Source organism: Ambystoma mexicanum, chromosome 3p (genome assembly GCF_040938575.1).
Source record: "Ambystoma mexicanum isolate Mex_15411 chromosome 3p, UKY_AmexF1_1, whole genome shotgun sequence".
Lineage (NCBI taxonomy): Eukaryota > Metazoa > Chordata > Amphibia > Caudata > Ambystomatidae > Ambystoma > Ambystoma mexicanum.
In genome coordinates this window covers 392,164,926-392,177,957 of record NC_090925.1, presented here as the reverse complement: position 1 = coordinate 392,177,957, position 13,032 = coordinate 392,164,926, and the positions used below count along the sequence as shown (strand labels likewise).

Sequence of the window (13,032 nt, the reverse complement as noted above, 5' to 3'; positions counted from 1 at the left end):
GTACGGAGGGCCAAAAGGGGGGATCCAAGGACAATGCTGGAACTGTGGGAGATGGGGCCATTTCATGAGAGAATGTAGAAGTAGGCCGAGCAGCTCATACCCAAACAAACACCAGGGTGGACACCCCCACCCAGGAAGCCCATACGTGCTGCCAATGGGCGGAAATAGATGGGATAACCAACCTGACCCCAGATACACGAGCAAGCACCCATTGTCCCACAAGACATATCCCCACACCCACAATGCCGTAGTCATACTGCCTTCATGCGCAATCATGCTTACGCCACCACAGTAAACGGGGCGCCAACTGCGCCATGCAGGGGGACAACAATGGTAATGAGAAACGTTTTCAATGTAGATGAACACCCGTGGCACTCAGCATAGGACAGCCCACAGAGAGCACTAGCGTGTCCAATACTATCGATAACCCGTGACGCAGCAGAGGAACCACTCGTCGGGGCAGCGATAGGTAATAAACAATTTATTTTCATGGTGGATTCGGGAGCGGAAAAAACGTGCCTCAGCAAAGGCAGGTTCCCGCTTTCTAATCAGACCTTGATGAGGCAGTGGTTCTCTGGGGCGGTGGTCGAGGTTCCATACACTGAAGAGTTGGACATAACGGTCGGAGGAAAAACCATACGTGCCCCTGTTCTGTATCACGTGGGTTCACCCGTAAACCTGCTGGGAAAGGACCTACTCAGCAAACTTAACATGTGCGTCTCTTTCATTGAGAGAGGAATAGTGTGTTCTACACCAGGCATATTCACACTCTGCGCCATGTTAGTAATACACACACAGGCAGACTTTCCCCAAACACGAGGAGTACTGCTAAATCCAGATATGTTCATACAAGGGCTGAGAGTACTAACGCGTGTAGTGCCAGATCCCATGAACAAAACATGGAGAGTTCCCTCAGAATTCATTTTCCGTCCTGTAGCAGACTCAGAAATAGTGCCAGGGTCCATCGTGCCCCTGGACATTCATGCAGTACAAGTGCCGACCCAGAGAATAGTAGTGATAGCAATTGACATGCAGGGATGCCAGTGGAGGACAGTGCTGTGCATCGACGTAAATAAGGCCCTGCGGGATTTAACTGATGAAGAACTTTTCAGTGATACAGAAGACGACGGGGAAATAATAATGGAGATTGCAATTCCTTGTGACGTCATGATCCAGAGGAGAGAGCTGCAGCTACCTCTCGTGGCAATGATCAAAGCCCCTCCAGCATACTTCGAGGAAGACATGTCCCAAGTACCACAACAGCTGTGCACCACCAGCCCACACGATGTAGGGTTATTACATGAAGTGATACCCATAAAGATCAAACTCAAACAAGGAGCTATCCTACGACGAGTAAAGCAAAACCCCCTATCCAGGGAAGCGGAAGAAGGAATAAAAGACACAATTTATGCACTAATGGTACAGGGCATAATAGTTCCATCTTACTCACCTTGCAACACCTGCATTTACCCAATAAAAAAGGCAAAGGGCGGGGCATGGAGGATGATCCAAGACTTACGCCCACTTAATGATGTGGTACAGAAGGAATTCCCTCTTGTCCAAAATCCTACCTCAATTCTGTGTAGCATTTCACGGTGGTGGACCTTAAGAATGCATTCTTCTCAATCCCACTTGATCGAGACTCCTGGTACGTGACAGCATTTACTCTAGGGGGGAAAGGATATGAACATTGTAGATTGCCCCAAGGGTACTGCGAGAGCCCTAGCATTTTCAACAGAATATTGCATGAAGACCCTGGAAATATACATATGACAAGCCCCATAATTCAGTATGTAGACGATCTATTGGTCTGCGGAAGAGGTGAAAATTAGTGCAGTAGAGATTCTATCACCCTATTGACACATTTGGCATAGAAAGGCTACAAAGTAGACAGACAAAAATTGAAGTACTGCCTACCAGAGGTTTTATACTTGGGACAGCTCATTTCCAAGGATGGTAAAAGAATCATACCAGACAGAGCAGCAGCAATAAAAGCAGTAAAAGAGCCCAATACTGTCAAGGAGATGCAGAGATTCCTCGGCATGGGCAAGTATTGCAGTGCCTGGATTCTTGACTAGGCAGCTTACACCAGGCCCCTATTGCAAGCACTGAAAGAGGCTCAGAAAGATAACACTAAATTGAAATGGACACAGGAAATGCACACAGCTTTCAATACACTTAAGGAGCTAATATCCACTGCCCCAGTCCTCGCAACTCCTAATTATGAGCAGGAATTCTACTTGCTCTCACATTGCAATGGCACGCTCATGACAGCTGTACTGACACAAAAGACATCCTTGGGCCAGAAGCCCTTGGCGTTCTACAGCGGAACACTTGATGCAGTCATGCAGGACATTTCGCGTGCGAACAGGCTCTCACAGCCGCCGCATTCGCAATAGAAAAAAGTTCCACAATCGTGATGGGATGCTCCATCATGTTATACGTAGAACACTCCTTGTTTGCCATCCTCGAAAGGTCGAAGAGTACACTGACCACTCAAAGGGCTACAGCATATGAAATGATCATTTCCAGTGCCAACATCCATGTCGTGCATTGTAAAAGCATAATCCCAGCCACCTTCATCACAGAAGCATGTACAGTTGAAGACATGTGGCAGCTCGATTGCGCCACGTACACAGGGAGTGATGATGACATGCCCCAAGCACATAAAGTTGCATTATCAGAGGGAGAAATTTACTTTGTGGATGGGTCTGCTTCCATAGACTGTGAAGCAGGAGAGAAGCACGTAGGCGCCGCAGTAGTGCAGGTAGAAGATGGGGAGTTTGAAGTGAGGTTGTCACCACACTTTTCAGCCCAAGCAGCAGAACTCGTAGCACTCATCGAGGCGCTACATGCAGCAAAAGGATGTATGGTCACCATCTATACAGACTCTGCCTATATGGCGACCACGGTACATGGGGGACTAGCACGGTGGGGGAGACAGGGATTTCAGAGCGCAGATGGGTCCCCAGTACAACATGCAGCATTACTAGAAGAGTTGATTGATGCCATTGGGGAACCCACACTCGTCGCAGTCTTAAAATGCCAAGCCCACACCCGAGATGATGATATCATCTCATTAGGGAATGCGGCAGCGGATGCGGATGCTGCCGCAAAAGAAGCCTCATATTTACCGAGGGAATCTACAGGTGAGTACATATTGCAAAAAGTGATAGCAGAAACAAGGCCAGAGGGATTTAACTCATTACCAATCTCCCAGATAATTGGGCTCCAACACGATGCGTCCAGCCAAGAGAAAGAAATGTGGGTAAAAAGGGGATGCAGTCATTCACCCACTGATCTATTATGGAGAAAACAAATTACTGGCAAGGTGGTGATGCCAACAAAACTACTAGAAGTAGCATTCAAACAGTTACATTTCCCAGCTCACAATGCAAAGAAACACATTATCGCGGACATTCAAGAAGACTGGTTTGCCCCCGGATACAGGAACACGTCACCGAATTGATAGTGGAGTGCATCACTTGCCAGACGTAAAACTCAGGCATGACTTTGCAAACCCTCAGGGGAACCTTGCCAAAACCAGAAGGGCCTTTCAGAGAATTACATATAGACTATGCAGACATGAAAGAGTGATGTAATGGGGCCTGATACTTTATTGTTGTTGTATGTCCATTCTCCCGGTAGGTTGAAGCAGGACCCTGCGCATACCCCGATGCACAATGTGCTGCTAAATTCCTAGTGAGAGAGGTGTTTCTCCATTGGGGCATTTGTGACATCATACGTTCCGACAACGGAACGCATTTCGTATATGACATGTTTAAACATATTACCGCAATGCTGGGTATAACCCATAAGCTCTGCACGATTTATCATCTGCAATCGAACAGTGTTGTGGAGAAAATTAACGGATTACTTAAGAGCAGGTTATCCAAATTATGCCATACACTCCAGAAAAATTGGATGTATTTTCTACCCTTGGCGCTCTTTGAAATGAGGAACTAGCCTAGCAAGGACCACCACTTGTCAACGCACTAGATAGTGACAGGTCGGAGAATGCACACAGCCCACTCCCCTTTGCGTAGACAGTCAGTTGCACACCAAAGTGCCACTGTTCTAGGTGAGGAGTTTCACGAATATCTCAGAAATTTGACGAAAGCAGCATGTGCAATAGCAAAGCAAATGGCACCCCCCTTCACACAACGACACCTCCACTGGCACAGTAGCCCCACCACAGAGAACGCAGATTGCCAGCTGCTGACAGGTGACATGGTATACATACAAAGTTTTGTACGAAGATGGAACGGGCCAAGGTTCCATGGCCCATACAAAGTAATCTTTTGCACGCCCACAGCCGTTAAGGTCCAAGGATTAAGATACTGGGTACATCTAACAGATGTACGCATAGCCCCTGGGGGAGTAAATGAACAAAGCGCCCAAGACGGTGAGGATCAAAATAGCACACAACCATAGCAAACGGGAGGGTATGCAGACTAGATAATCTGAAGCGCAGTGGAAAATTCCGAAATGAAGTGTGTAAATATTTGTATAGTGCAAGAAGATTGATCATTGAAGATATAATATGTGGAAGTTTATATATATCCCTCTCTCTCTCTCCTTTTTTGTCTTAACACTGTCTATTCCTCAGTGTAAATGACTGCTTGTAAATAACATCTTCCCTCCTCAGGTAATGAAGTGATGTGATTGTATATTCGCCTCCCTCGGTCTTCTTCCCCCAGACTTAAAGTGTGGGGGAGGGAAACGGAAGGATGCAGCATGGACATTATATATAGTGTAAAAGTGACTTGAAAATGAATCAAGCGTAGAAGAAGACAAGATTAAAAAAAATAAAAAAAATGTGTTAAAATGATCAAAGGTTGTGTTTGTCAACAATGTACATATGCGTGATTAACAAACACTTATATCTCATTTATTAGGAATGTTAATGGGCATGGATCAGCCCCCGGCAACAGCAAGTGGTAGAGTAGATAGGAGTAGATGGAGGAGAGAGGAATACCCTAGCTATTCATATGAGTGCATGTTGTTTGTGTGTGCAGTAATATTCTTCTCAGTACTGTTTGGCTTGTTCCTGTATTGGGTGATCGTATACATTTCAATAAATGCTGGCAAGGGGGGTGCGGGCATGGACACAATTAAAAAAGGTACTCACTTAATCTGGGATGGTGCTAAGCTAATATGGGGCCATTGGACCCCCGAACTTCAACATAATAACAATACAAATAACACAAGTGTCACCCTTAGTGCAACGATACAGAACACACCTCCACCCCTAAAAATGAACAATTCTAAGTTTGATGCATACACAATGAATGACAGAACTCTTTCAGAGCTCACATGGGTGCAGAACCATCCATACCCAACAACTATATCAACATTAGCAGCAACTTTGCCCACTAAGTTAACTGCCTGAGAAGGAGGAGGTAATAAGAGCAGGGCCACGCTAGGCCCCTACTACAATTTATACGATTTTGGGAATGACAAGCAGAGGCAGGAGGTTGAAGAGGTCAGGCCCAGGAGGAAGCAGAGAGGGGCACTGATAGATGACTGGGGAGAACAGTATAATGTTGGCGTGGATACAGTTGATAATCCCCAGCACCCCCATCAAGCAAACAAGTGGTATGCCGAAATGAGTCACACAGCACAACAAACAACTAATGAGAGCTGCTATGTCTGATCTCTTATACCCCATGCATCAGGCACTCCTAAGGTACTATTGCCACAAGAAATACCATTTGTAGAGGCCCAATGTCTCCTACATCTTACGCTGTGCCGAATTAAGAGCACATTTCAAGCACACACAGTTTCTTATGAACTACTGCAGAATGAACGAACATGTTACTCCTGGCCGCAAGGGGTAATCTGTGTTTTGGAACCTTTTCTGGTGATAAAAGGGACACTGCATGCAGACAATAAATGGCAGAAAGAAGAAATATTGTGCAAGGCTGAAGCGTTGCGGGGCCTGTCTGAGGAGAAGCTCTCCTGGGTACAGAAAATGTGCACCCCTATTTGGACTGAACATATAAGCAAACTCACATGGGTCACCACCATCGAGAATCCCTTCAAGTTACAGAAAAACATCTCATACGAACTATGCTTTCATGGAGAAGGGAAAGGGGACATGGGGAGAAACAAGAACTGCAGCAAAACACTCATAATCCCTGATATGAAGAAAGGAACAGCAGCGCTGATGGACACGTATTGGGTTTGCGGCAACGTGGAGTACCTGCATCTCCCGCAATCCTGGAGAGGAACATGCTCCATGGCGACAGTGCATTCCGCTCGAATGGTGATCCCTGAAAGCCACGTTAGTGGAAAGAACCAGCACGAGGAAATCGCAGCCGAACCCTCCCCGATACCGCAGGAGACGGTTCCAGTGGACACCATAACTAAGGAAGACGCCCAAAATCCATTAAAAAGAAATAAACAGTCATCCAATTACATTTACACCAAATCCTCTGAACTTCTGGCACAAATTCCTGACAGATATCGGCTATTCAGCACTGCAGAGACATGTTTTGCATCCCTCGTTCCCAGCGTGCAAACAAGAGCTAACGCCAAGTGGCTTCAGATCACCAGGTGGGACCTCATCCAACTGGCCAACGACACTGAAGAGGGGTTCAATGTTATCACGGTGGAACTTCGAGCCCTGCGGTTGATGATGATGCAGAACCTACTGATGGCGATCGATGGAGGTGTTTGCCGAAAAATCGGGAGCGCATGCTGCACATTTATACCCTCTGTAGACGCTGAGAATGGCTCACTTTCACATGTGATAGCTGCGGTGCACAACCTTGGCGAACGTATGAAAGACGAGGGGGGTGCACAGCCCAGCACCTGGTTCGACAGTCTTTTTTCTTGGGTACCTTCCTGGCTTGGAATGATGGTAAAACTCCTCGTACCACTTGTCGTCTTTTTCCTCCTGATTTTTTTGTGTGTGCCAGCTGGGACTCTGATGCTGTGCAAATGCAGTACCAAACGCCGTTCTAATGATGGTGACAATGGGACGTGCAAATGGTGTGGCACAAATTAAACATGAAGCTGAAGTACAAACTGATAACCGCCCAGAACCCTAATATAGAACGACTGCCATATACAGCACAGGACACATAGTAGATAGTTTATATCACACCATCATAAAAGAACCCAGAGAGCTAGAATGGTACAAGGAGGCATGAGTAGATTTGGACGTTGATGGCGGGTGCATATACCTGAGCTTCATGCCGGATGAATATGCTAGGAGGGGACATAGTCTCAGAGCGGTATTCAGGGCATGGATGCCAATAAAAGGGACACCCGTGTGGGATGAGGCAGTGGCGGAGGAGGAGGAACGTAAGAGATTAAGGAGGTTACAGAATTCGTTACTTAAGTAACGTAAGGGGAGAATGAGTGGAAGGAGGGGGCATTGCAGCCCTCCCATTTATTCCTGTGCTCCCTGGGTAGGCCCAGTCATGGCTGCTTTGGGTCCAGGGCCCCGGCTTCGAGGCACCTGTGCGGGAACACCTTCAGGAACCACAAAGCCTTTCATTGGGAACTATCCCTGGGGGCCACGAGACCCACATAAACACACCACTCATTTATACTGGGGGCAGTCGAGACCCCATTTTGTAAACCACAGACTCCATTTTGTAGTGGTAATGGACTAGCAGTGGCACTCCCTGGCTCACAGCCGCTCCTCCAAGCACGCACACATAGCAAGCAAAATTATCCACCCACCTCCTCCCTTTTGCTTTTGCCTTCCACATAACTGCTCGGTTCCCTTGAGAAGACTGACTGCGAAAACGCAACAACATCCACACTGTATCAGTTGTCTTCCGCCTCCCCTTGCTAACTCAAGATACTGTCCGGAGCCAGGGCTATCTGCCTCTATAAACCTGCCTGCACCCCACAGACCCAGGCCATAAAAATATAATCCCTGTGTACCCGAATGCAAGGTCAAAAAGTTGAAAGAAGGGTTCTTCAATCAGTGAATCTAGTTTCTCTTGTCCTAAGTAAAAGCAAGCATGTCTTTTTGTCTTATAGAAACATATACTAATTTGTTGACAAGCTGAGAAAGCCTACGAGTAGGCGGTGTAAATACTATGCATGAATGATTGGAAGCTTTTATGTTAACCTGCTATATTGAAAATATAATCAATGCCGACCTATATTGTTGAAGTTCTTGTAACACGGCTCATTATATGACAACAGTTAGCGAAATGTATGTCTTTATGTGCTCACACACTGCTACCTCACTTCTGACAAAATTAAATACAACCAGATGAATGCGAATTAGAAGTTTGCCTATGAATAAATGGATTGTCCTTCTCGTAGAAAAGACACTTATCCATATGAGAATAAAAGCCATATCTTTAACGTGTGTTAATTAAGTGCGAAACAGCCAGCCACATGAAGAAGACTGAATGCCAATCGTACTCTTGAGAGAAATTAAGCTGTCGTGTAGTGCAAGACTAGATTGCAAAGGAGGCCCCAGTTCACCCTATTACCTTGACCCCAATGAAGACTTATTATTGATGTTTGGACACCTAAACCCTGAACCCCAACAATGTAACGCCCCTTCATCCTGATATGTGTTTTCCTGTAACTCGGTCATGTTAGCCATGTGCTTTGAAGTTCCCCGTGTTAATGAAGAATGGACCCCCTTAACCTCCACCCCTTGTCTAGTATATCCTAAATGTGTGTTGGCAGGAAAACAATTCCTCTAGTGACAGGAAATAATTCACGATGAACAAGCTTGTCTCAGACCCATGTTTCCTCAAATGTAATGATACATGCCTTACCACCGGACAAACAAAGTAAAGTTCTGAATGGATGGGAATGAATGGCCACAAGGGCAAATGGTGCAGATAGGGTGTCTACACGTCACTTTCAGGATGCCAAGACAGTGAGCCCAGCTGAACGTTTGACCTGAGCATCATGTCATCTCATCACGTGCCTGCGGACCAAACCACTGTCTCCGACCATACAGCACCTATAGGTGCCAACCCTTAGTGACCAATCCCAATTGATTTTGTGCCCCGTAGGCCTTCCCCCTTTTTGAATGACAAAAATTGTATAAAAGTGTATTGTAACATGTTTTCGGCAGAGCGCTCTCGGCGTGAGCAGAGTAGATTCTGTTTGCCCTAACTTAGATGAAACCTTTAACCGCACTCACACTTGGTCTTGGTCTCATTCCCTTCTGGGATGTGTCTTAATTGACTCTGTTGAGTAATTGCCGGCAGGGCTGGGGGCCTCTCACCTTCAGGAGTATAAGGAAATCGTATAATAGTACTGTACGGTTACACCAAACATTTTGCAATGGGTGTATGCTAAAACTATGCCAACGTAACATATGCGGTTATTGTGACCACTAAGAGTATATCAGGATTGTGCAAACTAGGATTCTTTCTTTTATTTTATTAAATAATGCAGTAGTGTGGTTAGGTGACGGATGCTGTCAGTTTCAGAGATATGTACATGGGAGGAAATAGGGTGATTGTGTGGCCATTGCACTAGTGGCCCCATTTGTGGCAGGGAAGGAGCCCCAAGAAATGACTGGACTGCGGATGGAGAACTACTTTCCCTCAAAGACCAACTAAATATAGGATGTCGTTTGTTATGCTATGTTATGCTATGTTATGCTATGTTGTGCTATGTTATGCTATGTTATGCCATGTTGTGCTATGTTGTGCTATGTTATGCTATGTTATGCCATGTTGTGCCGTGTTGTGCCATGTTGTGCTATGTTATGCCATGTTATGCCATGTTATGCCATGTTATGCCATGTTATGCCATGTTATGCCATGTTGTGCTATGTTATGCTATGTTGTGCTATATTATGTTGTTATGTTTTCTTACAAAGTTTTCATTCTCTCCAAATCATCCCAGCTTTGGTCACAGAGCTCCAAGGCTTGTCTAGGAGTCAGCGTAGTGTGCCTCTGTGCGGGGTCCCCAGACCGTACAGAAAAGTGCATAGGGGTCGAGGGGTAGGGAGAAAGAGAGTAAAGATAAAACAGTGATTCCACCAGGGGCGAGGCAGGTCAAAGGGAAAGTGATGAGGCTTGTGATGTTAATCCAGCCAACAAGGATTATGCATCCGGGGGGGGCTGAACATTTAAGTGTAAATACAAAGGTGTGTGTAGTAGCAGGGACTACTTATTTGAACGTGATTTGAAGAAAAATGCATAACTATTAATAATTGTAGTGTGTGCTTGTGTGAAGAACTTGAGATGTGCTCAAGTGAACCCCTTGAAGTGTAGGGGCCGGTTCTTGTCAGAGAGTTCATTCAGTTTCACCAACCAGACAAACTCCCAGATAGTAATACTGGGACTGCCAGGCTTGGAGGCCAAGAATGGCCAGGTCAGGAATAGACGGTATGAAAGATGAATGTGAAGGGGAGCATAGTGGGAAGATGCGAGGGTCCGGGCGGGTGTCCATCCCATTCTTCTGGGTGCATTGAAAGCCTGACACCCAAGTTGTGTAGGTTGTACCCTGCCATTGTGTGAACTGTCACCGTGGCCAGCATTTTCGGTGACAAAAGTAAACTAAGAGAACCCAATTGAATTAGAGCAAAGATGGATGGTGTAATGTAGGGATGTAATATGAAATTAATCTCAGTAGTTACTAAAATACAGGACAACAGCAAGAATGCCCCCAGATACGTTGCGTGGTGTCATTATTCGTAACCATATGCTAAGTAGAATAACCTTCGGAAATTGAATAGCCTGGCACCATTGCCCAGTTCCCCACAGCCATATGACAAACGCACAACGGCACGACAGTGATACGCCACCTTTTGCACACGGATTATTTCCAGACCTCTAAAGGTACAGGGGCCTACTGGTGGTGTCACGGATCCAGTGCTGGCTTTAGGGCAGGGTCGACCAGGCGGCCGCCCAGGGCACCATGAGCCTCTCTAACTAGGGCGCTCCTTCGCATATTGATAAATGTTAGTTTTGCTGCCCCAGCTCTGCGACCTCTACGGCCTGCCCTGCACGGATCCCAGCACACACTGCCACTATCTGGGTAAATTCTATGGCAAGACAGGAGGCTCATATTATGCATTTCAATCTTTACTCTGCACCACAGCAGCAAAGAATAAAAAACTTTATAAACGAAATTTTTTCAAAAAACACAACGTTATAACAATGCAATGGGAAACATCCCAGTCCAATATGGTGGGCAGGTCATGCCCTGGGGGTAGCCAATAGGGAGCGAGCCAGTCCCAATATAGGTCCATTCCTTTAGTAACTCCCCCTCTTTCTTTGCTGCTGACCCACAAGCTAAGTCACACCTCTGGTTTTCTCTTAGACTGTGTGCTTTGAAGTGTTAATTATATCACTTGGTTTCAGGGAGCAGCGTTTGGGAGAACGCGTTTCTTTTACTTGATACATTGTATATGTTGTGACTTTCCTCAGGCAAGCGGAGCGTTTGTTTATCTCGCCCGCGTTCGCCTGAGGTGATTTATTATAGCGTGGAGTTCACTCACATTGCTGTTGCTTTGTAGCCTAGGGAGCTCTGTGGCTCACGCAGTAAGCGTGCTGCCTTGTGAAAGGCAGGTTTAGCAGTTCGTGCCTGCTCTCCGCCACAAAAAATTTATATTTTTATTTTTTCGTAATATGTTCCATTTTCTTTTATAAATCAGTAATAGTGTTACAGTTGTTGTAGGTTTAAAAATTTTGCTTCTTTGCCCTCACACGCTGCTCGCGTGTTTGTCTGTGGGAATTCAGACACTGCCCATGTTCTGCCTTGGTGGCCCTTACCTGTGGTTTGTGGCACACTATTAACTTGAGTCCTTACAGCCTGCTCGGCTTGTGTGAGTGCAGCTTTGACCCGGCTGTGTTTAAATAACGGTATATATATATATATATCTCTATTTTACCAAAGTAATTGGTGCTGTCATGGACAAAGGAGTGCTTCCCTCCTCTACAGATGCCAGCACTCAAGTGCGCACTGCCAAAAAAAGTGAGAAGGTACTTGAAAACATTGGGGATCAAGCCTGTCATTCCCAGCCTTTAGTGGCTCAAGCTATTCAGTCCTCTTTGGACTCCGCTTTATCTAATTTGAATAATACTTTGGCGTCAGCCTTTGACAGATTAATTACCCGCATTGCGGATTTTCATCCCTCCCAGGACGCTGTCCCATCTGTGGAGTCCCAGGCACCCAGAAAATGTAAGGTTAAAACTAAACATACCCAGGGACAAATTAGTCCCCTAGTGGCCATATCTCCTATTGCTTCCCCTAAGGGTAATTTAAAGCGCGGGTGGGAAGAATCTCGACCTATCTCTTCCACCCCCTGGCCGGCCCCCGCGCCTTTCGCGCCGGTGGAGCCCCCTATTGATGTCTCATCCTCTGACAGTGCAGATGATTCTGATTCGCCCCCTAAGAGGCAAAAAAGGAAGGTGACCTCGGTAGTCCCTCAAGGGGGTCCCCTGCTGGATGGTAGTGGTGTTCCTTTCTTTGATCCTGCCCTGATACAACACCCCAGGTCTGCTGAGTGGCAACCCTCCGAGGAGGTTTCCTCTTTCCTCCAGTTCTGGATCCGGCGCCCTATGGCCAAAGAGGATCGTAATAAGTTACGGGCGGAATGCCCTAGACCGTTGCTCGCCAACAAGGTAGCTCTAGCGCCAGAAATAGACCAGTCTATGGCGGCTTTTCTTTCCCAGAAAGGGAAGGACCCCAAGAAGGGGGTCGATAAAGCGTGGCGTAGTTGTCAAGACAGACTGTTGGACATCCTGGGTCCAGTCACGCAGATTTTTGAAATGGCAGAAGAGGCGGCGTCCTCTAATACCCCGATAGATGTTGACGCATTAAGGGGTTGGATCCAACGTACAGTATGCCTGCTCGGCAATGCTAATGCCTCCATTTGTAGGGAGAGGAGGAAATCATTATTAATGAGGTTGGATTCCAAACTGGCAGACATGTCAGAGAGGGAAGGTGGCCCTGCAGCTCAGGGTAATTTGTTTGGGGATTCTTTCCTGAAAGATTTGTCAGCTTATGTTCACACATTTACAGCGCTGGACAAAGCGCAGGTTAATATAAAAAAGGTTTTTGCCCCAAAGCTTTTTAACAAGG

The 13,032-nt window shown here is 46.3% G+C and overlaps 1 protein-coding gene across 3 annotated transcripts in view; it reads left to right on the top strand.

The window, feature by feature from the left end:
• Positions 1–9,302, top strand: part of LOC138580486 (syncytin-A-like) — a 50,260-nt gene extending 40,958 nt beyond the window's left edge. For all 3 annotated transcript variants that reach the window (XM_069651062.1, XM_069651064.1, XM_069651063.1), the window contains one exon: positions 4,899–9,302. In XM_069651062.1, coding sequence (XP_069507163.1) covers positions 5,975–7,012 — 1,038 coding nt within the window. In that variant the 5' untranslated portion in view covers positions 4,899–5,974 and the 3' untranslated portion in view covers positions 7,013–9,302. The remainder of the gene's footprint in view (positions 1–4,898) is intronic.
• The last annotated feature ends 3,730 nt before the right edge of the window (positions 9,303–13,032 follow it).